This window comes from Dendropsophus ebraccatus, chromosome 8 (assembly GCF_027789765.1).
Source record: "Dendropsophus ebraccatus isolate aDenEbr1 chromosome 8, aDenEbr1.pat, whole genome shotgun sequence".
NCBI lineage: Eukaryota > Metazoa > Chordata > Amphibia > Anura > Hylidae > Dendropsophus > Dendropsophus ebraccatus.
This window is the reverse complement of record NC_091461.1, coordinates 108,247,711-108,272,969: the sequence shown is the minus strand read 5'-3', so window position 1 is coordinate 108,272,969 and position 25,259 is coordinate 108,247,711. Positions and strand designations below refer to the sequence as shown.

Sequence of the window (25,259 nt, the reverse complement as noted above, 5' to 3'; positions counted from 1 at the left end):
CAAGCTGGAGACAAGAGAGAGGCTGTCTTTGGAAGAAAGTGGCCATTTTTGTGTAGCGCTGGATAACCCCTTTAAAGGGGTTATCCAGCGCTACAAAAACATGGCCACTTTCCCCCTACTGTTGTCTCCAGTTTGGGTGGGGTTTTGAAACTCAGTTCCATTGAAGTAAATGGAGCTTAATTGCAAACTGCACCTGAACTGGAGACAACAGTAGGGGGGAAAGTGGCCATGTTTTTGTAGCGCTGGATAACCCCTTTAACAGCTGCTGTATGTCCTGCAGGAAGTGGTGTATTCTTTGTAGTCTGACAGTGCTCTCTGCTGCCACCTCTGTCCATGTCAGGAACTTTTCAGAGCAGTAGCAAATGCCCATAGAAAACCTCTACTGCGCTCCAGACTAGAAAGAATAACACTTCCTGCAGAACATACAGCAAGTGATAAGTACTAAAAGACTTGAGACTTTTTAATAGAAATAAATTACAAATTTCAGGTACCAGTTGATTTTTTTTTTTTCTTTTCTGCTGAACCCCCCCTTGAAACAACGCTTCCTTTTTCCACAAAGCCACACCAAATTTCCACTAAGGTATCCACACAGTTATCAGGATAGGTGCAAATATGTCTAACGCACTTCAAAAATGTAGTCTAAGTCATGTAGGGTTAGGTTGACACTGCGTTTTGTCAATCCGTCACAAGTATCCAGCCAAAAAGGGATGTCGGTATATACAGTGGCAGACAGGAGTGGGCCCCATTCACTTCAACGTCAACGAGGCACCCAGTGACGCCATTTAAGCCCCTATTACACAGGGTGACGCTTTTGCACGCGCCGGTAGCGAGTGAGCAGGCCCAAGGTTTGGGAGAAGTGGGGGCACAGGGAGCTGTCCGGGTGATCGCTAGATCGCCCGGGCAGCCCATAGCAGATAGCAGCAGTCTGCTGACGCCACTCCTATACCACGGGGCGACGGCAGCAGATCGCTGCTATATTAGTCCTTTGTCTTTCAACATTTTGAAAGACAGACACCAGCAACGATCAGCCAACATTGTTCATGTTGGCTGATCGTCTTCTATAACACAAGACAATTATCAGCCAATAATCATTTTGTGTAATAGGGTCTTTAGACTGCATAAGGCAACTTTAAAGCACTCAATAACAGCAGACTGAAATGGATTGCTGCCCTCCACGACAGTATACAAACAAAATGCAGTGTGAACCTAACCTAAACCTATATATATATATATATATATATATATATATATATATATATATATATTTATTTTTTATTTTTTTTTGCATACGGTTTTATCTATCTTCTTCGCTAATGGGCCTTATTTATTACAACAGTCTACATCAGAGAAAAATTGCTGCCCATACCAACCAATCACAGCTCAGCTTTCATTAAATAAACTGCTCTGGTAAAATGAAAGCTGCGCCGTGATTGGTGATGTGGTTGTTATGGGCAACAATTGGTTTTTCTTTTAGGCAGTTTTGATAAATCCGGCCTAGTATTCTGGATAAAACATGAAATAAATCAATCTGCAATTTTGCTCAATGTACTGGATGGTCACACTGTCACACGCCAAGGTCGAAGAGGAGACCTGAGGCCCGCTGTGTCCCTCGGCTAACCCTACCCCAGAGTGCACTCCCAGGCGACACTATGGATGATTATTAACCTTCTCCTCTGCTGAATAAAACAGCATGTCACATTTTATCAGCTACAACAACATGTCCATATGGTCCCTGGCTGCTCACATCATCCATGATTCTGCTTTCATAACAACGCCAGAAGGCATTTCAAGGCCTAGAGAGCGAGGCCGCAGCGCCCCGAGCCCCGGCAAGGACTGGCATGTTGGTTTAATTCCTGCACAGAGCCCGGACCACCTGCATTCCCACAGTGTCAGATTGCAGGCATAGCTGGAGACATTAATTTTACATTATCCCCTCTTCCAGGCGGCTGGTAACAAGCGTCCCCCCCCCCAACCTACCACCAACCCCACAAAGGCTTCAGGAAAGTCAATGCTAGAGGAGCCGCGAGCCGGTGGGAAAAAACATGAAAACACAATGCACACAATTAATATTAGCGTGAAAATACATACAGGCTATAAATATACAGCCAAATCCCTGATATCATCTGATAATCCCGCAGAAGGAATACAATGTGAAGCGTCACAAGATGAGAGACCGCAAAGAAATTCCTCTAATCAGAGAAGAAAAGATGGCGGCACATTATATAACATTCTATTCAGAGACTTTCCTTGCTGGCTGTTCTTGACTCCTATGAGAGAATGGTTGTACTTTCCACAGCAGTCCAATAATCTGGAATCAATAGGGTCCAATGGAGGAAAAACACACAACATCAAGACACTTCACTGTACTGCTGCAGACCCCATTATAGCTTGTAAATCATAGTTGGGATGTTATAGCATCTACTAAGGCATCCCCGATAATAGTATGGGTCCTCAACTACTGAGCTTGCTGAAGCATCTCCAGTACAGCTAGCCACAGCAATGTCAGCTGCCTCTAACGCCAACAACAGCATCAAAGCATCAAGGAGGGTCATGTGCCTGCCACGACATCCCCGAAAACAAGACCCGGTACAGCTACTCCAACAATAGCATGGGCCACAGTGGTGCCTGCTGCGACATTCCCAACAACAGTACGGGCCACAGTGGTGCCTGCCATGGCATACCCAACAATAGCATGGGCCACAATGGTGCCTGCCAGGGCATAACCAACGATAGCATAGGCCACAGTGGTGCCTGCCATGGCATTACCAACAATAGCATGGGCCACAATGGTGCCTGCCATGGCATACCCAACAACAGCATGGGCCACAGTGGTGCCTGCTGCGACATTCCCAACAACAGTATGGGCCACAATGGTGCCTGCCATTGCATAACCAACAATAGCATGGGCCACACCGACATGACACTCTAAGGGTCCTATTACACGGGCCGATGGGCGCCCAATAATAACTGTAAAAGAGCGCCCATCTGCTAGATCGGCGCTCGTTTACTGGGCCTATTACATGGCCCGATAATGGTTTAACAAGGGCTGCATGGACATCTTTGCAGCCCTAGCTTAAACTGTATACATTACCTATCCATGCTGCAGGGCTCCTCTTGCGCTCTGCTTCTCCCCAGGTCCCGCGCTCCAGCTTCAGAGTGGCCTGTCTCAGAGCCCTGCAGCATGGATAGAATATATACAGTCTGGAAATAGTCAGCCGCGTACCGCTATTACACTTAGCAATGCGCGGTCTAAACCTATATCAATGATTTTCATCGGCTGATCATTGTGTTTATTACATAATCCGGACAGATAGGGACGATTCGGATGATTATCGTTCAGTGTAACAGGGCGCTAAGCAATAGCACCTGTGATTGTGTCCTCCAATACTATCCCTCCTCCTGGTGCAGTACCTGAAAAGCACCTGCCAAAATACTGCCCACTATGGATGCCCAAACAACAGCCCCTGCAGTAAAAGACAATTGTGTCCCCAACAATAGTGCCTTCCGCAGTGTCCCTCCACACAACTATCTGCTGTGACTTTCCCCAAGACTCACATAATGCTCCACGCTCCTCGCTCCATACTACCATCTGCTGCTGTGGTTCCAACAACTGCACCAGTAGCAGTGTTCCAAGCAATGATGCTTGCTCCCCGATACTCAACAAGAGCGCTAACCACTCACAAATTTTAGTTTGCTAGGGCAAACCAACACCTCCAAGAAAACATCCCATCCATCTAGAACCCATCCCACGACCACCGGTTATTTACTCCCCAACCTGCAGGTGAACACCGCCCTTCACACCCCAACCCCGAGCGCCCGTCACACACCATTAAGTAGTGTTCACAAAAGGCGGCGATCTTTATCTGACTCTCTGCAGATTTGTGTGCTCTCCGGTGAGCAAACACTGAGAAAGCTGCTTCAAAGTGATCACAAGAATGCGGCCTGATTAAATCCATACAGCCGCGTCCAAAGGGAATTTTTTCTTTCTCTTGCAAATGCCTCAGTAGAAATACCTTGAACCGACGGCGTATCCCTCCATTACTTAATGCAGAAATAACTCGCTATCGGGTTACACAGTAAATACGGCGTGATTAGACGGTATTAGATTGCGCTGTCCTTGCCACGTTTTATCTGCAGCCACACAAGACAGACTACAGCTGTTTTTGTCAATTTTTCAACATAAAGAGGAAAAAAAAAAGTCCTCATGCCGCATAAGGCGGCCCAATTAGTTGTAAGCTATCAAAAGCCGGAGTCGGGCTTTCATCTTCAGCTGAGATGGCTACAAGTGGGCAAATGTCATGGAAACGTAACCTCGGGACAACTTCCTGCTGCATTTTACTGAAAGTATAAAAAAAAAATATAAAAAAATGTCCTAGTTTTATCAGTGGAGAACAGATGAGTTTCAGTATTGTGCTCAGTCAATACAACAAAGGGGGAAACAGTGAAATGAGCCTGTTTCATCCTATTAATTGCAAACACCTGGGATTTTTTTTTTTTTTTGGGGGGGGGGGGGGGCTGTGTTCACACATGTTGGAGTTTTATTGCAGTACAGCAGCATAATCACAAAAATGATGCAGTAACACAATTAAACTTTGCTAAAGGCATAGGATCAGAGCCGGCACTGCCAACCCCACCTGGAGAAAAAACAAGGAATAAACAGTATATCCCATGTAAGATAGTATTGGATAAAGTCCTTATTGTGGGGTTCAACCTCAAAGATAAAAGATTAAAAAAAAAAAAATTTCAAAAAGTTATTTACTTTATTCCAATATCAGCGTTACAGTTAGTAACAGTGCGCTGTGTGTATGTGTGTGGAAAAACAGAATTACATGATGGAGTACTGCAAATAATTCAGTAACACAATGAAACTGCAATGTGTGAACACAGCCTAGATGTTCTGCAACAGCTTTGGGACAGGGAATGGGCAGGGTGGGGGACTGTGATGAACAGCTGTGGGAAAGCATTGCATGCTGGAACCTGTAGTACTGTGTACAACGACTCAACCAGGAAGTACAGAAACGCAATACAGAACAAAACCCCAGAACAGATGAGTTTCAGTATTGTGCTCAGTCAATACAACAAATGAGTCTGTTTCATCCTATTAATTGCAAACACCTGGGATTTCTTTTTTTTTTTTTTTTTTGGGGGGGGGGGGGGGGGGAGGGGGGTTCCTATGGTAGCTTTGAGAAGAAAGATAAAAAGATACACCCCATTTATGTGTAATTGTAACTTCTAACAGCAGAGGATTATTTTCGCACTGTATGTGTCGGGTGCCAGTTCACATTGAAGAGAGCCAGGTTACAGGCAATGCTCCTTGGGAAAAAGTATGCAAATGAGTTCTCCAGCAGCATGAAGAAAACCCGCTTTCTTGTGTCACCTACAGGTAGCTGACTTGTAATTTAATGTCTGACCTCTATACAGCAGGGAAAGGGAACATGTGGGAACAGCTGATTCAAAAACAGGGGACCTGCACGTGGTACATGAGGCAACATGGTTTGATCAAATTATATATCAACATCCTGGCGTTGGTTTTTAAATGTATCCGAGAGGCATTAGTGTCAGCCATAGGTGTGAGGTGCAGCGCTCCTTTCTCTCCTTGTCCGTATTTTACATTTCTCTCTTTTCTGAGTGTTAGCACTCCTCCTGGTAAGACCCATGTGACCGCTATAAGCAGGAGGCACCTGCGCACACATGACTAGTACCTCCTATTTTTCCTATTCTACCTGCAGGAACAATGGTGAGTGATAAGACCATGTTCACACTTGTGTTGCTTGGTGGCAGCTTTCTCCGCCGGCGGCGCCTGCTGGGTTTTGGGGGGGCCCTCGGGGATTGGTCCTGTGACATTGGGGTTGCAGGGCCGTTCTATGACCTCCCTTTCCTGTTTGTGCCCGTTTTGCCGGGTTGGCGGTCGCTGACTGACACAGTGGTGAGTTAGTGTAGGGACTCATGTGAACTAGGAGACCTGCACGCTGGTACATGGGGCAATATGGTTTGATCAAATTATATACCAATATCCTGGCGTTGGTTTTTAAATGTAGCCGAGAAGCATTAGTGCCAGCCATAGGTGTGATGTGCAGCGCTCCTTACTCTCCTTGTCCGTATTGATTCAAAATGAAAATTCCCATCAAGTTAGATGTCCAGGCATAATGGAATAGTAGATTTGGAACATCTGGAGGGCTGCAGGTTCCCCACCACTGTGTCTTCAGATATGACTGGGAGTATTAAACAAAAGCAAGAGACCCCCATCCACTGAGAGCCATTTCAAGGTTCTGGCACTTCATTCATAAAGAACGGGGTTCTGAATAATTAGTTGCCTTTGATAAAACTCCATACAGCATTGCTTCTCAACCCGTCCCTTCAGCATGATGAGCATCGTAGTTTGCAACACTTAAAAAGCCACAGGTTTAGGAACATTGCTCTGGATCAAGGATGTCAAACTTGTGGCCCTCCAGCTGTAACAAAGCTACGATTCCCATCATGCCTTGACAGCCAAAGCTTTAGTTTTGCAACAACTAGAAAGCAAGAGTTTGACACCTGTGCTCTAGAATGTGCTGGTTGTTACTGAGTAGATCCAGATGAGTATGGAGTCTTATATGCAATGCTCTGTATGAAAAAGTATGCTAGAATGCTCCCCTCCATTAAAGGGGTACTCCTAAAAAAATTGTTTTTAAATCAACTGGTGTCAGAAAGTTATACAGATTTGTAAATTACACCTATTCTACCAGTACTTATCAGCTGCTGTATGTCCAGCAGGAAGTGGTGTATTCTTTCCAGTCTGACAGCGCTCTCTGCTGCCACCTCTGTCCAGAGCAGTAGCAAATCCCCATAGAAAACCTCTCCTGCAATGGACAGTTCCTGACATGGACAGAGGCGGCAGCAGAGAGAGCTGTGTCAGACTGGAAAGAATACATCACTTCCTGCAGGACATTCCGCAGCTGATAAGTACTGGAAGATTTATGATTTTTAAATAGAAGTAATTCACAAGTCTGTATAACTTTCTGACGCCAGTTGATATGTAAACTCCCTTCTCGGAGTACCCCTTTAAGAAGGGAACAGTCTCTCTAATACTAGTTAAAGGAAGATAACCTAAGTTGAAAAAGCTGACCATATTAGCCAAACCACACTCTTGTGTGAACAGTGTCTCTTTATTCAGTACAGAGTAGTCAAGTTTTAGGGCTCTTAAACAGCAACTACCTATAGGGGTCACTAGAGAGACTGTTTTCTTCTTTCTGCAGATAAGCTACTTTGCATACTTGTTTCCCATGGAGCTTTGCCTGTGAAGGTGCGCTAACACCTTCAACTGTGTGTAAGGGTACTATTAGAGGGGCCGATGGGGGCCCGATAATAAATGTAAACGAGCGCCGATAATCGTTTAACAAGGGCTGCAGGGACATAGTTACCGATGTCCCTGCAGCCCTTGTTTAAACGTTATACATTACCTGTTCAGGTTGCAGGGCTCCTCTTCCTCTGTGCTTCTCCCCGGGTCCGCGCGCTACAGCTTCAGAGTGGGCTGTCTCAGCTGACAGGCCGCTCAGCCAATCACTGGCTGCGGCGGTCCCTGCCTGTCAGCTGAGACAGACCACTCTAAAGCTGGAGCGCGTGGGACCCGGGAAGAAGTATAGAGGAAGAGGAGCCCTGCAGCCTAGATAGGTAATGTATATTGTCAGTCGCGCACCGCTATTACATGTAGCAATGTGCGATCGACGCCCGACAATTATAGGTCTGAACCTATATCAACGATCATCGACTGATCGTTGTCTTTATTACACAGAACGATAATCGGCCCGATTCGGCTGATTATCGTTCTGTGTAATAGTACCCTAAGGTATATGGCTACCTGCTACAAATCTGTTCTCTAAGCAACCAATCACACAGTTTATTTTATGGTCAGACTACACACTGTGCTCTTTTGTGGTCTGTTACTATGGAAACACATGGGTCTGCATTTACATTTTTTTTATCAACACTGAAAAGTCTTGTTTTTTTTTGTTTTTTTTACACATTTTTATTTTTAAGCCATTAAAACGAATATATGAAATAATATCCATACCCCTTACATGAATGGGCTGGAGAGATTCCCATATGCCCACAGCTGCTGAAAACCCAGAAAGAAATGCAGTCGTTCCACATTCCTCATGTAAGAGTGAAGAGAGAGAGAGAGAGGGGGGATTATGGGCGGAATGTGCTGTGTATCTGTCACAGGGAAAGGTACACAGGAAGAAAGGGAGGCCACAATATAGGAAATAAATACACAAAGTCTGCGCAAAGCAGCCGCCATATTTCATCTCGCTGTCTATTCAAAAAGAGTTGGTTCCTGCGGCCAAAAAAAAATAATTTCACCTCAACTAAACTCTCAGCAACAACCCTGAAGCCACAGACAACTTCATTACTTTTATCATGGAAAACCACACCTGACTACTACACACGCACAATCACCCGGGGAAACAGTCAACAAGATTTTTGTAAAACACCCTGACTTCACTAGGAGAATAGTGAGTGCAGCTCTGGAGTATAATACAGGATGTAACTCAGGATCAGTACAGGATAAGTAATGTAATGTATGTACACAGTGACCCCACCAGCAGAATAGTGAGTGCAGCTCTGGAGTGTAGTGTAATGTATGTACACAGTGACTGAACCAGCAGAATAGTGAGTGCAGCTCTGGAGTACAATACATTCAAGCTGTAATGTGCTCTACAATTTAACCATTCCCAGATAATTGGAATGTATGGATGTCCCAGACTGGGGAAGGGAAAAAAAAAAAAAAAAAAACAGTATGAGACATGTTTAGCACAATCACTCTAAATGCCTGTAGCACACTTCACCATCAAGCACTCATTTTGCTTGTGTGACTAGACGCCTCTGCAGCACATCACATAACACGCTGCTTCTGTTAGGTGCCGGTCAGGGTAATTGCACCTTTGTGTGAATGCAATCAGACTGTCCAGTACCTGCCAGTAAAAAGGAAACAGAGCCCCTGGAGTGGGAGGCTGGGCGTGATGGACTGTCCCTTTAAGTACTGGCTGATAGCATCATGGAGACAGAGGGAAAGGTATATTATTATTATGGTTGTTTACCCTCTATACAGACTGCTGGTCAGATATAAGAGAACTGACGGCCACTGGAGAGACAGTCTTATTTATATGGGGCCATTTAGGCCTGATGGCAATTGTAGTTTTGAAACAGCCGGAGGGCAGGAAGCAGGTTCCCCATCCAGTGCACTAGTGAGACCTTTTTTTTTTCTTTTTAGGTGGCGCTATGTTTTTTTTTTTACCTAGGTGGCACTAGAGATTCAATTATTAAAGGGGTAGTTCTCAAAAAAAATGTTGGTGCCAGCAAGTGCCAGAGATTTGTAATTTACTTCTATTGAAAAAAATCTCCAGCCTTCCAGTACTTATCAGCTGCTGTATGTCCTGCAGTAAGTGGTGTGTTCTTTGCAGTCTTGACACAGTGCTCTCTGCTGCCATCTTTGTCCATGTCAGGAACTGTCCAGAGCAGTAGCAAATCCCCATAGAAAATGTTTCCTTCTTTCCAGACTGGAAAGAATACACCGCTTCCTGTAGAACATACAGCAGCTGATAAGTAAGGAAGACTACAGATGTTTTAATAGAAGTAAATTACAAATCTCTAGCACCAGCTGATTTGAAAGAAAACTTTTTTTGGTTAACCACCCCTTTAAGTTATAGAGATATCATAAGGGTGTTCTCAGACCGGACAATCCCTTTAACAACTAGTAATCAAGCTAACCTGAATTTTTCACTTTTGGGGGGGGGGGAGGAGCACTCTTCTCTTTTGGAAGTAGTTTGGTGGCCGGGTTGCCCACTGGGTGACTAGTTTCGGAGAGTGGCGCTGACCTTATTACTTATGCAAAGCCTCAGCTGGTGGTGTGGAGAATAAGAACTGTGGTGGGGCTCTTGTATAGCGCCCAGTAACAATGTTGTGTGCATTCTCCAGTCGCCTCTTCTGCCCCCACAACCAGCCCCGGCTCCCACCATTATCCTCCATTCAGCTCTGAAACGTATACGTTCCCCCTCAGTCACACACAGGCCAGGGCTCCGGGGCTGCACAATGGCTCTTTGGCTCTTTCACAGCAACAAAGCATTCTTTCATTTGGACAGCGTGCCTATTAAACGCAACCTAATAAAGTGCGCTCATATTCAGTGGGGGGGGGGGGGGGGGAGTTTGCTCTGTGCAAGCGGCTCATAGCATCCACTGGCTGAGGGGAGGGGGGGGCTACGGCGGAAGTTGTACACTATGGGGAAGATTTATCAAACATGGTGTAAAGTGAAACTGGCTCAGTTGCCCCTAGCAACCAATCAGATTCCACCTTTCATTTTCCAAAGAGTCTGCGAGGAATGAAAAGTGGAATCTGATTGGTTGCTAGGGGCAACTGAGCCAGTTTCACTTTACACCATGTTTGATAAATCTCCCCCAATGACTATTTTAGGGGTCTTCTATGCATCTCCTTGCAATGAAATATTGAGTTGCGACAACACTTTTTTTTTAGCTTTTCAAAAACATTTTGGACCAAAAATATTTGAGTTCATGTTTGCAAAATCTGCACAACCACCAGACAAGTGGGGAACGTCAGGAGCCGTGGAGGGGGTCCAAAATCTGTGTCACATGACCAGAAGTACTGGTAACCTAGTAGGACCCCTCTTCATGTGAAACATTTTTTGCAAACATATTCATTTAGTGAACTTGCCTCTTTCTCCTTATTTGCTGCTCTTTTCCCTCCAAGTTGTTGACAGTTTATGGCCTAGGTTACTGACCACCACTCTGCTCTAAAAGCAGTGGTCCTGCTGTTATATCGCTATAATGTAGAAATAAAGTGATTGATATATATATATACATATATATACACATACATACATACATACATACACACACGCAGGCCAGAAATCAGCGTCATAGAGATGCAATGTAGAGATGCAAATCAGAAGAGATCGGATCTAAACGCTAGCGGGATGTGAATGGTGAAAGCATCGTGGGTGAGTATATGGGAGAAACGGCTCAGAATGCTACCTTAAAAGGGAACTCCAGGTAGATGTTAAAAAAAAAAAAAAAAAAAAAAAAAAAACTTCTGCAGAAGCAAATAGCATTACTTACCTATCTATCCCAGTTTTGAAATGACCAAAAATCTATTTGTTTTAGGGGGTTTTGTTCTGTATTGTGTTTCTGTACTTCCTGGTTGAGCCGTTGTACACAGTACTACAGGTTCCAGCATGCAATGCTTTCCCACAGCTGTTCATCACAGTCCCCCACCCTGCCCATTCCCTGTCCCAAAGCTGTTGCAGAACATCTAGGCTGTGTTCACACATTGCAGTTTGTGTTACTGAATTATTTGCAGTACTCCATCATGTAATTCTGTTTTTCCACACATACACACAGCGCACTGTTACTAACTGTAACGCTGATATTGGAATAAAGTAAATAACTTTTTGAATTAAATTTTTTTTATCTTTGAGGTTGAACCACACAATAAGGACTTTATCCAATATTATCTTACATGGGATATACTGTTTATTCCTTGTTTTTTTTCCAGGTGGGGTTGGCAGTGCCGGCTCTGATCCTCTTTGCCTTTAGCATAATTTAATTGTGTTACTGCATCATTTTTGTGAATATGCTGCTGTACTGCAATAAAACTCCAACATGTGTGAACACAGCCCGAATTTCACTGCAGTTTTACACAATCAGTGAAGTTGCAGCAACTGATTCTGGTCGGTCAGAGATGGTGAATCACTCAGATGATTGAGGGGTCCAGCCGTGCCTCCTGTGACATCACGCCCTGCCCCCTGTCTGCATCATCAGCCTGTGCCTAATATACACACACACAATGTGGGACAGAGGCATGGGATATTTGTCTCCTAAGGGAGAGTAGTGGGAGCAGGAGACAATGTGAATTGGCACAGAGGCCATTTTTCTTCACTTGCTGGATGTCAAACAGCTACCAGTGTGGCAGAACCATACACGTATGGTAATATATTATATAGACATGTCTATATAACTTTTAATGCACTTTTAATAGAAAACAAGTTTTCCTTATGTGGAGTTCCCCTTTAACTAAAGATCACTTTTTTGGATGGAGTGAATAATTCTGTAATGTACAAATCTATGTAAATGAATGACAAAAAAGTTTTAGGTTTTTTATTGCAAGGAGGTCAAGACCTAACAGGGACGGCAGCAGAAATCAGACAGCCGACTGTCCCAGGAAGGACCTTCATGTCCGCACGGCGTCAGGCTCTGATGTGGTCGCAGCACACAAGGACTTTAATCATTGTACGAACCCAAAACCTGTCTCTACTACAAAAGTGGTGAGAACAACCAGACTCCCACCAAGAAAGGGGGTGGGGTGGATAAAAAATTAAAAACTTCACCCATCGGAGCAGCGTGGAGTCAGGTATAATAAGGAGTGATGGAAACCTAAACCAGGATGATAAAACATCTGGATGACATTTGTCTTACACACTGTAGAACGTGCTGTCGGCCATGTTTGGCGCTTTCCGCAGCTTGTGGGTTGCATTACATGCCCCTGATGAATGTTGGAGGGGCTCTGTTAGTGTAGAGGGGAATCCAAGTATCCCGTAGAAGATTGAAGAAATCAGGAGATACCTTTTAAAGAGTTAGGGTAATGACATGATGTTATGAAAAACTGAATTCACAGACTTATATACACCCTAGAAAGATATCTTCAAAGTATTTTAGAAACTTTAAAAATAATAAAATGTAATATACCATGTAAGGCCCCCTTCACACGTCCGGAAAAACCATCCGGATTTCCTATCAGGAAATCCGGACGGATTTCCGGACCCATAGACTTTAATTGGTCATGGACACCCTTCCGGATTTTTCCGGAAGGGTGTCCGTTCCGGAAAATATATCCGGAAAAAATAGGACATGTCCTATTTTTGTCCGGAATTCCGTTCCGGACGCCCCCATAGAAGGCTATGGGGGCGCCGGAATCACGGGCACTTTCCTGATGTACATCAGGAAAGTGCCCGTGATTCCGGATGGTTGACAGCCTGCCGGCACCCCCGCTGCCCGAACGCCGCGCCGCCACCACCCAAGGGATCCCTGCACCCGGACATCAGCTGCCGCCGCCTGGTGACCCCGCAGCGCCGCATCGCATCAGCCCGCCGCCGCCGCCGCCCGATGACCCAGCGCCGTATCGCATCACGCCGCCGCCCGCTGACCCCGCATCGCATCACCCCGCCGCCCTCTGACCCCGCATCGCATTACCCCGCCGCGCCGCATCGCCCCGCCGCCCGCTGACCCCGCATCGCATTACCCCTCCGCGCCGCATCGCCCCGCCGCCGTATCGCATCACCCCGCCGCTGCCGCCCGATGACCCCGCCGCCGCATGACATCACCCCGCCGCATCGCATCATCACCGCCGCCCGATGACCGCGCCGCATCGCATCACCCCGCCGCCACCCCGACCTCTGTTCCCCTCCCTCTCCGAGTCCGCAGCAGCTTGCACCCGCCCGCCCGGGACTCCCACCAGCTGCCGCCGCTGTTCTTCCGCCGCCGACAGGTGAGATACACAGCCCTCTCCCCCCCAATACTAAAACTCCCAACATGTCCTGCTAACAGGCCATGATGGGAGTTGTACTTCTGCAGCCTGTGGCCATCCAGGTTGCAGGAGTACAACTCTCATCATGTCCCTGTTGACAGGTCATGATGGGAGTTGTACTTCTGCAGCCTGTGGCCATCTAGGTTGCAGAAGTACAACTCTCATCATGCCCCTGTTGGAAACACTTTTTTTTTACTCATCAGGAAATCCTGAAGGTTTTTCCTGATGGTTTCCTGATGGTAAAAACGGATTACTGTCAGGAAATCCTGATACTATCCTGATGACATTTGAGGTCTCCTGATCAGGATTTCCTGACAGTAAAAACTGACACGGACGTGTGAATGGGGCCTAAGAAACTGTCCAAAGCAGTAGTAAATCCCCATAGAAAACCTCTCCTGCTCCAGACAGTTCCTGTCTCGGACAGAGGTGGCAGCAGAGAGCGCTGTGTCAGTGGTATGGATGTGCATGCAGGTCCTGCACCTGTTTTGTAGGCAGAGTGAGGGGCCACTTTCTGTTGGGGCCTTCAGAGCACTGCGGACAATGATTTGTCACTGGATGGGTGGCTTCCAAACAGAGGGGAGACTGGGAATATTCCTTTAAGTCTGTTATCCTTACGTAGCAAGGTTGGAGATGTATGTCCTGCAGGAAGTGGTGTATTCTTTCCAGTCTGGAGAGCAGGAGAAATTTTCTATGGGGATTTGCTACTGCTCTGGGCAGTTCCTGACATGGACAGAGGTGGCAGCAGAGAGCACTGTGACAGACTGGAAAGAATACACCACTTCCTGTAGGACATGCAGCAGCTGATAAGTACTAGAAGACTTGTTATTTTTTAATAGAAGTAAATTTCTAGTTTCTGGCACTAGATGATTTGAAAGTCTTTTTTTTTTTGCTAAACTTCCTTTAATGGCTGCTGCTGTTACGTTTGTTTTGTAGCCCAATTGGAGGGATTTAATCCTAAGATACAGGAGGTGCTTGTCCAGGTCGGCTTTTTCTGAGCAAATACGACTGTACCGTATATCAATCCACTGTAGATATATCAATCCGCTCAGCTCCTTCTGCTCTATAACATGATGCCGATAGCTTAGGTAGCTTTTTTATGGTGACAGGTTCCCTTTAAGGGCCCTATTCCACCGGACGATTATCGTTTGCATAATCGTTAACGATTAACGATCTCAAACGACCGCTATTGCGAAAAACCTGAAAACGTTCACTCATTTCCATGGAACGATAATCGTTACTTATGATCGTAATTGCGTTTGTTCTTCACTATTTATTCGCTATTGCGTTCGTATCTATTGCGAACGACCGAACGAAGTCTTATTCAATGCAGACGTTTTGCAAACGAGCAACGATAAAAATAGGTCCAGGTCTTATAAAGCGATCACCGATTTCTCGTTCGGTCATTAATCGTTAACTGCATTTCAACCGAACGATTATCGTTTAGATTCAAACGATTTAACGATAATCTGAACGATAATCGTCCGGTGGAATAGGGCCCTAAGAGGTCAGTAGTATCCTGGATGTCTGGGAGCCTCTCTGACAAGGGGTTTGAGGATATTTTCCACCCAAACAGAAATGCTTGCTTTCAATGTCCCAATGCCAGAAAGTATGGGTCCCCCAGGGTTGCCATCTTTGTGTACCTTTGGGAGCATGTAGAAGCAGCCTTGCCTGGGAACCTCTGGAATGAAGAGTTTTATTGGTTCCTGGATGTTAATTGGAAACTTCTTGATCATGTCCTTGAGAAGTTTTTTTGTAGGCCTCCGTGGGGTCACGTTCTAGTTTAGAGTAGTGGAGGGGATGGATAGCTGCCCGTTTGCTTCCTGGGGTTATGAGGACTACTGCGCCCCCAGGTTTTATTATTATGTGAAGACCTGCGGGTTACGATCTTAATGCGACATTTCAAGACACAAAGGGAAAAAAAGGAATGGGAAGATAAACTAATAAAAAAATGCAAACTTTGAAACAATATTCATGCCGGCCTGTGTGTGACCTGTTCTGGCTATGAGGCCATTAATTATCATCTGATAGCAAACAGATAGCGGCCAGAGCGCGGCATCCTCTCCCACACATCTCAGGGTTTAGGTTATTGACCTGTTGTAAATAGCAGACCCTTCTCTATGTATATTGCATTCTACGAGCCTTTGATCGCCATCTATGGTGTATATAAAGTCTTTAATTTCAGTTTTATAATAAAATATACTCAACTAGGACTCCATTACATGGAGGGATCAGCTGACGAAACAATCATCGACTGATCGCTTCGTTGAACATATGTCATTTCCAGGGGGTCACCAAGAGATCACATGACCCAACTGAGGGAAATGATTCCAGGAACTTTCAGACTGAAAGGAACAACTGAATGAGGTAATACCAGCTGGATTGTATATACTGGCTGATCCAACCTGGTTGTTCAATACGTTTTTTTGGTGACATCTCTTTTTTTATTCTGATTCCACATAAAAAAAAATCTGTGCTTTTGGACACGTTGGAGCTCAATTTTCATTGATTTTAGTGCAGAACAGATGCAGATTCCACCAAAACCAGCACCTATTTATATGGAGTCCAAATTTTTTTTGACTATTTTGTTCCCATGGAAATAAGTGGCACTAACAATGATGGCGGCCACATACCTATTTATGGGCCATTCATACTATTTTTCCAATTTACGCAGGGTTTATCTTATAATGCAGGATCAGCACCAGGCCCTGGCGATATTTGCCGCTGTTTAGTCAACACCATTCACACAGGCCATCATCTTATCAGTCCCAACGGCGGCTTAAGAGACAGAATAACTCTAGATTTTGGGCTGCTAATAATTCTTCCTGACTGGCGATGATTTGTGCGAGGAGCGGGCAGCGTTGAGCCGTGAGTGAAGGCGGACAGCTAATTACCCGCCAATCCACCTTGCCGCGGCGCGCTGGCGCAACTTTTATCTGCACAGGACAGCTGCACGCTGGCGTTTGAAGTGAGAATGTCACTCTGGGCTAATGCGGCGCGGCTTACATCACTAATGACGCCGCACACTTTGAAGACGGGACTCAAAGCCTCATTAAAAATTCTAATTCCGGCTCCCGAGCTGCTCCTTTGAACTGCTTTTCCACTTGGAGCCCATTCAAAATACATTTTTCTCTTTTTACCTTTTTTATTTATTTATTTTTTTGTTACACAAAACTAAAAATGTCCAAGTGGAATTAAAACAGAGAAAAAAAAAAAAAAACGGCAACAGTCTTTAGCTTTGACAGAGTCCCTGCGGAGCTTGTTGTGTTTGGAGCGCGCCCAGCAGACTGTTGTGTTCCACACATGAGGACTCACGGACTGCGCTGGATTATTACTACAATGCTGAGATCTGCACAGGACGTGGCCCCGGCCAGCCTCACTCATCTCTATCCAATAGGAAACACCAGACCCTCTGTTACTCACTTTGTGCCCGTCCTCTGTAGTGGAGGCAGACTTTTTATTTTTTTTGTCGTCACAAGAGCAAAGCCTACCAGGAAGCTGCAGGGTTCAGACAAGTTAAAAAAAAATAGTAGGAACTCTCCATCTCCAGTTTTTAACATTACTACCCTGCCCAGATAATGCCCTGGCCCATCAGCTGCCCAGATAATGCCACTACCAAGCTGCTCAGCTAAGACCACCTTCCAGCCAACAGTACCCCCACCCTCAGCTGCCCAGACAACAGCGCCCTCCCAGATGTCTAGTGAACACTACTGCCCCCAGGTGCCCATTTAATGCCACCACACAGCTGCCCAGATAGTAGCCCCATCCCCCAGCTGCAACACATGCTCAGTTAAAAACAAGTCTATAACCAACCCATAGACCAGTTAACCCAACCCAGTACCTGTAAAGTAGAATATTAAAAAGTGCCTCCCACGCTGCTGCCACACACAAAATGGCCGCTGCCATGGTTGTCCTTTGACTATGTCCCTTTAATGTGGCCCTTTGCCAACAAAGTCTGCGCCACTGAATGGAAGCAGACTGGAGGCAGAAAATGCCACCAGCCCTAGAACTTTGCTGCTGAGGGTTTACTACAATAGCATTAGATTTAGGCGTTTAAAGGGGTTATCCAGCGCTCCAAGAACATGGCCACTTTTCCCACTCTCTTGTCTCCAGATTGGGTGGGGTTTCAAACTCAGTTCCATTGAAGTAAATGGCGCTTAATTGCAAACCGCACCTGAACTGGAGACAACAGTAGGGGGAAAAGTGGCCATGTTTTTGTAGCGCTGGATAACCCCTTTAACACAACAGCAGCAGCTCCTCTGTCACTATAGTTTGTTACAATGTGTCAGTGCACGTACAATATGTTAGTTCATAGCCATAAGAAGTATTAACTCCTATTACGTAGCATCATCACAAGCAACAATCTGATGTGAACCATCGAGTATCCGAGCCCAGGCGTATACACTGTATCACAGAGTATCCAGTCAGCTGACTCAGAATATCACAAATATTTACAATAAACATTGAAATTTGTTACATTGTAAAATTCAGGGCAGAACATTCCAGACACTTTTCCCACCTCTACCCCCATCTCTCCTGCCGACAACCTGGAAAGAGTAAAGGGGGGGGGTTATATTTTTGTTTGCTGGACAAAGGCAATGGCAGGGGGGCGGTCAGCACAAGGAGGGTGTGAAGAGCCAGAGAGCGGCCACTTTCAAAGATAAAAGGCCATTTGGGGGCGACCCCCTGTGGGCGTATAGAGATGCACGCCGGCTAATCTCCAAAGCCTTTAAGACTTCATTGACTTCAGTCTTATATACAGATCCTTTTATTTTATGCTGTGAGCAAATGAGATATAAGAGGAATGGGAGAACTGCAGGCACGAGACGCTGGATATTATATTATACATAACAACCAGAGAGTGGAGTATATAGAAAGGAAGGATTCTAGTCACCTGCTGTATGTGTGCACAGCAATGGGGAAGGGTTAAGGGGGGCGCACAGAGCCAAGCCGTCACATCTGTATCACATGAGAGTCACAGAGACATACACAAAGTGGGAAAGACAGAGAGAGAGAGAGAGAGAGAGAAAGACAGAGAGAGAGAGAGAGAGAAAAAAAGACAGAGAGAGAGAGAGAAAAAGACAGACAGAGAGAGAGAGAGAAAAAGACAGACAGAGAGAGAGAGAGAAAGACAGAGAGAGAGAGAGAGCGAGAGAAAGACAGAGAGAGAGAGAGAGAGAGAAAGAGAGAGAGAGAGAGAGAGAGAAAGACAGAGCGAGAGAAAGACAGAGAGAGAGAGAGAGAGAGAGAGAAAGACAGAGAGAGAGAGAAAGACAGAGAGAGAGAGAGAGAGAGAGAAAGACAGAGAGAGAGAGAGAGAGAGAGAGACAGAGAGAGAGAGAGAGAGAGAGAAAGACAGAGAGAGAGAGAGAGAGAGAAAGACAGAGAGAGAGAGAGAGAGAGAGAGAAAGACAGAGAGAGAGAGAGAGAGAGAGAGAGAAAGACAGAGAGAGAGAGAGAGAGAGAGAGAGAGAGAGAGAGAGAGAGAAAGACAGAGACAGAGAGAGAGAAAGACAGAGAGAGAGAGAGAGAAAGACAGAGAGAAAGACAGAAAGACAGAGAGAGAGAGAGAAAGACAGAGAGAGAGAGAGAGAGAGAGAAAGAGAGAGAAAGACAGAGAGAGAGAGACAGAGAGAGAAAGACAGAGAGAGAGAGAAAGACAGAGAGAGAGAGACAGAGAGAGAGAGAAAGACAGAGAGAGAGAGAAAGACAGAGAGAGAGAGATAAAGACAGACAGAGAAAGACACAGAGAGAGAGAGAGAGAAAAGAGAAAGCAAGAGAGAAAGAAAGAAACATAGAGAAAGAAAGAGATGGAGACAAGAAAGTTGAAGACAAGGAAGTAAAAAAGAAAGAAAAAGAAGAGATACAAAAAGATATAGAGGATAAGATTAGATACAGAGAATGATACATATAGAGACTAGAAGAAGACATGTGATACATGGGGAGAGAAGGATTGGATACAGTGAAACCCGGGGGGAAGGGGGGTCCTCTCAATAATAATAACACTATATCCAGAATATAGAAGGAGAGAAGAGAGGAACTGAAACCCTATCCTACATGGGGGCTAGCCTCCTAACATGACGGCCTTCACTAAAGAGATTAGATACATCTGTAGGTGGAAGTGACTTATATCTCCAGGACCACCAAGGTGACCAATGTGACCTGGGACCACCAATCAGAATCCAATAGCATGACTACACCTGAGTGTACAGATGTGCCAGGGCTCATCATCTGTATCCAAGATGGCGGTGGAGGGGCTGGTCCTATGATGATGACATATCGGTGGTCTGCAGGTGGTGGGCTGGTTCCGGACCTCTGACTATATATATATATATATATATATATATATATATATATATATATATATATATAGCGTATAGATGTGTACACATGCGGCTGCACAGACCTCTATAATCGAAATATCAAAGTTTTTGGTGGCTGCCAACTCCACTGATCTGTAGATCTCTCATGTGATGTGTAATATGGAGCAGATGGAGAAAGAGACAGAATATTCCATCAGGTCAGACGAGCGCCATGTAACCCAGAACCACAGCAGAACACCAAGCATTGGGGTCTATGGGGGGAGCCCCAAAATACAAATATTAATCACATTCATCAGGAGTAAAAAACATCCATCCACATCCATAGAGCAGTGATGCATAGAGGCTGCACAGGAGCAGGGACAGAGCATTGGGCACAGGGTAGTGATCTGTAACCTGTGTCACTACAAGTCCCAGCACAGACTTGCAGCCATTTTACTACAATTTCAAGCATGCATTAACAGCTGTGTCACTACAATTCCCAGTATGCACCAGCAGCTGTAATATGCGGTTCTGCAGCATGTGTCACTACAAACACCTGCATGCACTAGAAGCCATTTCACTACAATTTCCAGCAAGCACTTGCAGTCATGTCACTAATTCCCAACATGCACTTGCAATCATGTCACTACAATTCCCAGCATGCACTTGCAGCTGTTATATAAGGCTTTCCAGCACATGGCACCCCATATTCCAGCATGCACTTGCAGCCGTGTCACTACAATTCCCAGCATGCACTTGCAGTCATGTCACTACAATTCCCAGGATGCACTTGCAGTCGTGTCACTATAATTCCCAGCATGCACTTGTAGCCGTGTCACTACAACTCCCAGCATGCACTTGCAACTGTAATATAAGGCTTTCCAGCACGTGGCACCACAATTCCCAGCATGCACTTGCAGCCGTGTCGCTACAATTCCCAGCATGCATTTGCAGACGTGTCACTACATTTCCCAGTATGCGCCGGCAGTTGTGTCACTACAACTCCCAGCATGCACTTGCAGCTGTAATATAAGGCTTTCCAGCACGTGGCACCACAATTCCCAGCATGCACTAGCAGTCATGTCACTACAATTCCCAGGATGCGTCGGCAGACGTGTCACTACAATTCCCAGCATACACTTGCAGACGTGTCACTACAATTCCCAGCATGCACTTGCTGCTGTAATATAAGGCTTTACAGCACGCGGCATTACAGTTCCCAGCATGCCATAACCAGTGATACTGCAGCTGCTATGCCAACCACAACCTGTAACTCACCAGCTCCTGCATCACTACAACTCCCAGCATACCTGGACAACCTAGAAGCTTTGGTTTTACAGCAACAGGTTGTTAGAGGCTATAATAATCGCTTCAATGAATGTTTAGGTTTAAATTCGGAACATTTTAATAGCGACCGCACATATAACGTCCAGGGCTCATCCGCCGAGGAGGTTATCCATCCACACAGACACCTGCAAGAAGTTCTGCAGCAGCTGCACATTATGAGAAGTCCACTCACAGCATACTTGTCAGACAACCGGCTCCAGACATCACACCAGGACAATGCAGTGATAGACCAGCAACACTTCATATTTATGGGGGTCATTCTCAAAGGCAACGTAATAAACTGCGCCAATGGCTGCGTCTATGGGACCACAACCAGCGGATCAAGTTCCTTGAAATCTTGTTTAATGATCAACGGTGAATTAGACGTAACGATCCCATCAGGTCGTCAAGAAGAGACGACCCCTATGGCTGCCATTCATAGCGGCATCAGACAACTTTAACCCAAAGTGACATCATACTGCAACTTTAACATCTCTGTCATATTACATGGTGTAACAACTGTGACATCTGTCTTCCCGAGACGTCAGATTTACAAATCACAAGGACAACGGGAGAAAGAGTCGTCTAATGAGATCAACTGAGTGAATGCGATTGTTCTGGAATCACAGACACAACGATTCACAAGACGGATGAAGATTCACCCCAAATAATGGGAAATAAATCAGAAGGCGCAATGTATCTAACCACCATATAACTGTACACACCATATACTGTACCCCATCACTATATACATCATTTACCATACCCCATCACTATATACATCATTTACCATACCCCATCACTATATACATCATTTACCATACCCCATCACTATATACATCATTTACCATACCCCATCACTATATACATCATTTACCATACCCCATCACTATATACATCATTTACCATACCCCATCACTATATACATCATATACCCCCCCCATCACTATATACATCATATACCCCCATCACTATATACATCATATACCCCCAATCACTATATACATCATATACCCCCCATCACTATATACATCATATACCCCCCATCACTACATATATATATATATCACATACCCCAGCACTATATACATCTATACCATACCCCATCAATACACCTGGAACTATATACATCATATACCCCCATCACTATATACATCATATACCCCCCATCACTATATACATCATATACCCCCCATCACTATATACATCATATACCCCCAATCACTATATACATCATATACCCCCATCACTATATACCCCCCATCACTATATACATCATATACCCCCCATCACTATATACATCATATACCCCCCATCACTATATACATCATATACCCCCCATCACTACATACATCATATACCCCCCATCACTACATATACATATATATATATATATCACATACCCCAGCACTATATACATCTATACCATACCCCATCAATACACCTGGAACTATATACATCATATACCTCCATCACTACATGCATCATACATCTCCAGCACTATATACATGAAACATCATACCCCCCCCCATCATTATATATATATATATATATATATATATATATATATATATATATATATATACATATATACACACACACACACACACACACCACATACCCCATCACTATATACATTACATACCATACCGTCATATACCCCCAGCACTATATACATCAATACCATAACTCCAGCACTATATACATCATATATCCCCCATCACTATACACATCAATATTATACTTCCCATCACTATATACATCAATAGCATACCCAATCACAATATACTATACACATCAATGTTATACCCCCAGCACTATAGCACTATATACTGTACACATCAATGATATACCCCCCATTATAAACATCAATATTATAGCTCCAGCACTATATACATCAATAACATACCCCATCACTATATCCATCAATATTACACCCCCACCACTATATCCATCAATAGCATACCCCATAATTATATACTATAATCATCAATATCACACCCCATCACTATATCCATCAATATTACACTTTATATAGACTCCATGCTCCCCTCTGTATATACCCGACCATACAGACACTGTCCCCCCGGTATCCCCCTCTCCCGCCCCCGGTGCCCCGCTCACCTGCATGGTGCGGACCCCCAGCTCCTCCGCCGCCAGCCTCCGCATGTGAGCGGCCAGCAGCTGCGCCTCGTCCAGGATGGAGCCGTCGGTCTCGGGTCGGGCAGGTGTCCAGAGGACGGAGGCCACCGAGCAGAGGACGAGCAGGCGGCCCGCCGCGCTCCCCCCCGGCCCCATCCTCCGGGCTCCCGGGGCTGCTCCAAACTTCTGAGCGCTCTCAGCCGAAAGTTCCCAGCGGCGCCGGCCGGGAAGCTGGAAGGGGCATCAGAGCCGCGGGGGCTCCGGGGACCGCGCACTGGAGGGCGGGAGGTGACGGGCGGGGATCCCGGGCGGATAGTACGGTCCAGATCTGCCGGAGTCCCGGAGAAAGTGCGAGCCGAGGCGGAGGGAGGGGGCGGGGAAATCAATGCCCGACACTGAGGAGGAGGACTGCGGGAAAGTGGGGGAGAGGCTGCCCCCTGCCGGCGAGAGAGGGCGCTGCATCTAGGACTGCAAGTACAGGGGGCAGTGATAAAGGGCCACAGGGGGCAGTAATACAGGGGCACAGGGGAGCAGTGATAGAGGGGCACAGAGGGCAGTGATAGAGGGGCACAGAGGGCAGTGATAGAGGGGAGCAGGGGGCAGTGATAGAGGGGCACAGGGGGCAGTGATAGAGGGGCACAGAGGGCAGTGATAGAGGGGCACAGAGGGCAGTGATAGAGGGGCACAGGGGGCAGTGATAGAGGGGCACAGGGGAGCAGTGATAGAGGGGCACAGGGGAGCAGTGATAGAGGGGCACAGAGGGCAGTGATAGAGGGGAGCAGGGGGCAGTGATAGAGGGGCACAGAGGGCAGTGATAGAGGGGAGCAGGGGGCAGTGATAGAGGGGTGCAGGGGGCAGTGATAGAGGGGAGCAGGGGGCAGTGATACAGGGGCACAGGGGGCAGTAATACAGGGGCACATTGGAGCAGTGATAGAGGGGCACAGGGGAGCAGTGATAGAGGGGCACAGAGGGCAGTGGTAGAGGGGCACAGAGGGCAGTGATAGAGGGGAGCAGGGGGCAGTGATAAAGGGACACAGGGGGCAGTAATACAGGGGCACAGGGGAGCAGTGATAGAGGGGCACAGAGGGCAGTGATAGAGGGGAGCAGGGGGCAGTGATAGAGGGGCACAGGGGGCAGTGATAGAGGGACACAGAGGGCAGTGATAGAGGGGAGCAGGGGGCAGTGATAGAGGGGCGCAGGGGGCAGTGATAGAAGGGAGCAGGGGGCAGTGATACATGGGCACAGGGGGCAGTAATACAGGGGCACAGGGGAGCAGTGCTAGAGGGCACAGAGGGCAGTGGTAGAGGGGCACAGAGGGCAGTGATAGAGGGGAGCAGGGGGCAGTGATAAAGGGACACAGGGGGCAGTAATACAGGGGAGCAGTGATAGAGGGGCACAGAGGGCAGTGATAGAGGGGAGCAGGGGGCAGTGATAGAGGGGCACAGGGGGCAGTGATAGAGGGGCACAGAGGGCAGTGATAGAGGGGAGCAGGGGGCAGTGATAGAGGGGCACAGGGGGCAGTGATAGAGGGGAGCAGGGGGCAGTGATACAGGGGCACAGGGGGCAGTAATACAGGGGCACAGGGGAGCAGTGATAGAGGGGCACAGAGGGCAGTGGTAGAGGGGCACAGAGGGCAGTGATAGAGGGGAGCAGGGGGCAGTGATAAAGGGACACAGGGGGCAGTAATACAGGGGAGCAGTGATAGAGGGGCACAGGGGGCAGTGATAGAGGGGAGCAGGGGGCAGTGATAGAGGGGCACAGGGGGCAGTGATAGAGGGACACAGAGGGCAGTGATAGAGGGGCACAGAGGGCAGTGATAGAGGGGAGCAGGGGGCAGTGATAGAGGGGCACAGGGGGCAGTGATAGAGGGGCACAGAGGGCAGTGATAGAGGGGAGCAGGGGGCAGTGATAGAGGGGGA

General features: G+C 46.5%; 1 protein-coding gene across 1 annotated transcript in view; it reads right to left on the bottom strand.

The window, feature by feature from the left end:
- Positions 1 to 23,677, bottom strand: part of CACHD1 (cache domain containing 1) — an 88,246-nt gene extending 64,569 nt beyond the window's left edge. Inside the window, exon 1 of the mRNA XM_069981378.1 lies at positions 23,323 to 23,677. Within this exon, the coding sequence (XP_069837479.1) occupies positions 23,323 to 23,496 (174 nt within the window). The 5' untranslated portion in view covers positions 23,497 to 23,677. The remainder of the gene's footprint in view (positions 1 to 23,322) is intronic.
- Between the last annotated feature and the right edge of the window lie 1,582 nt (positions 23,678 to 25,259).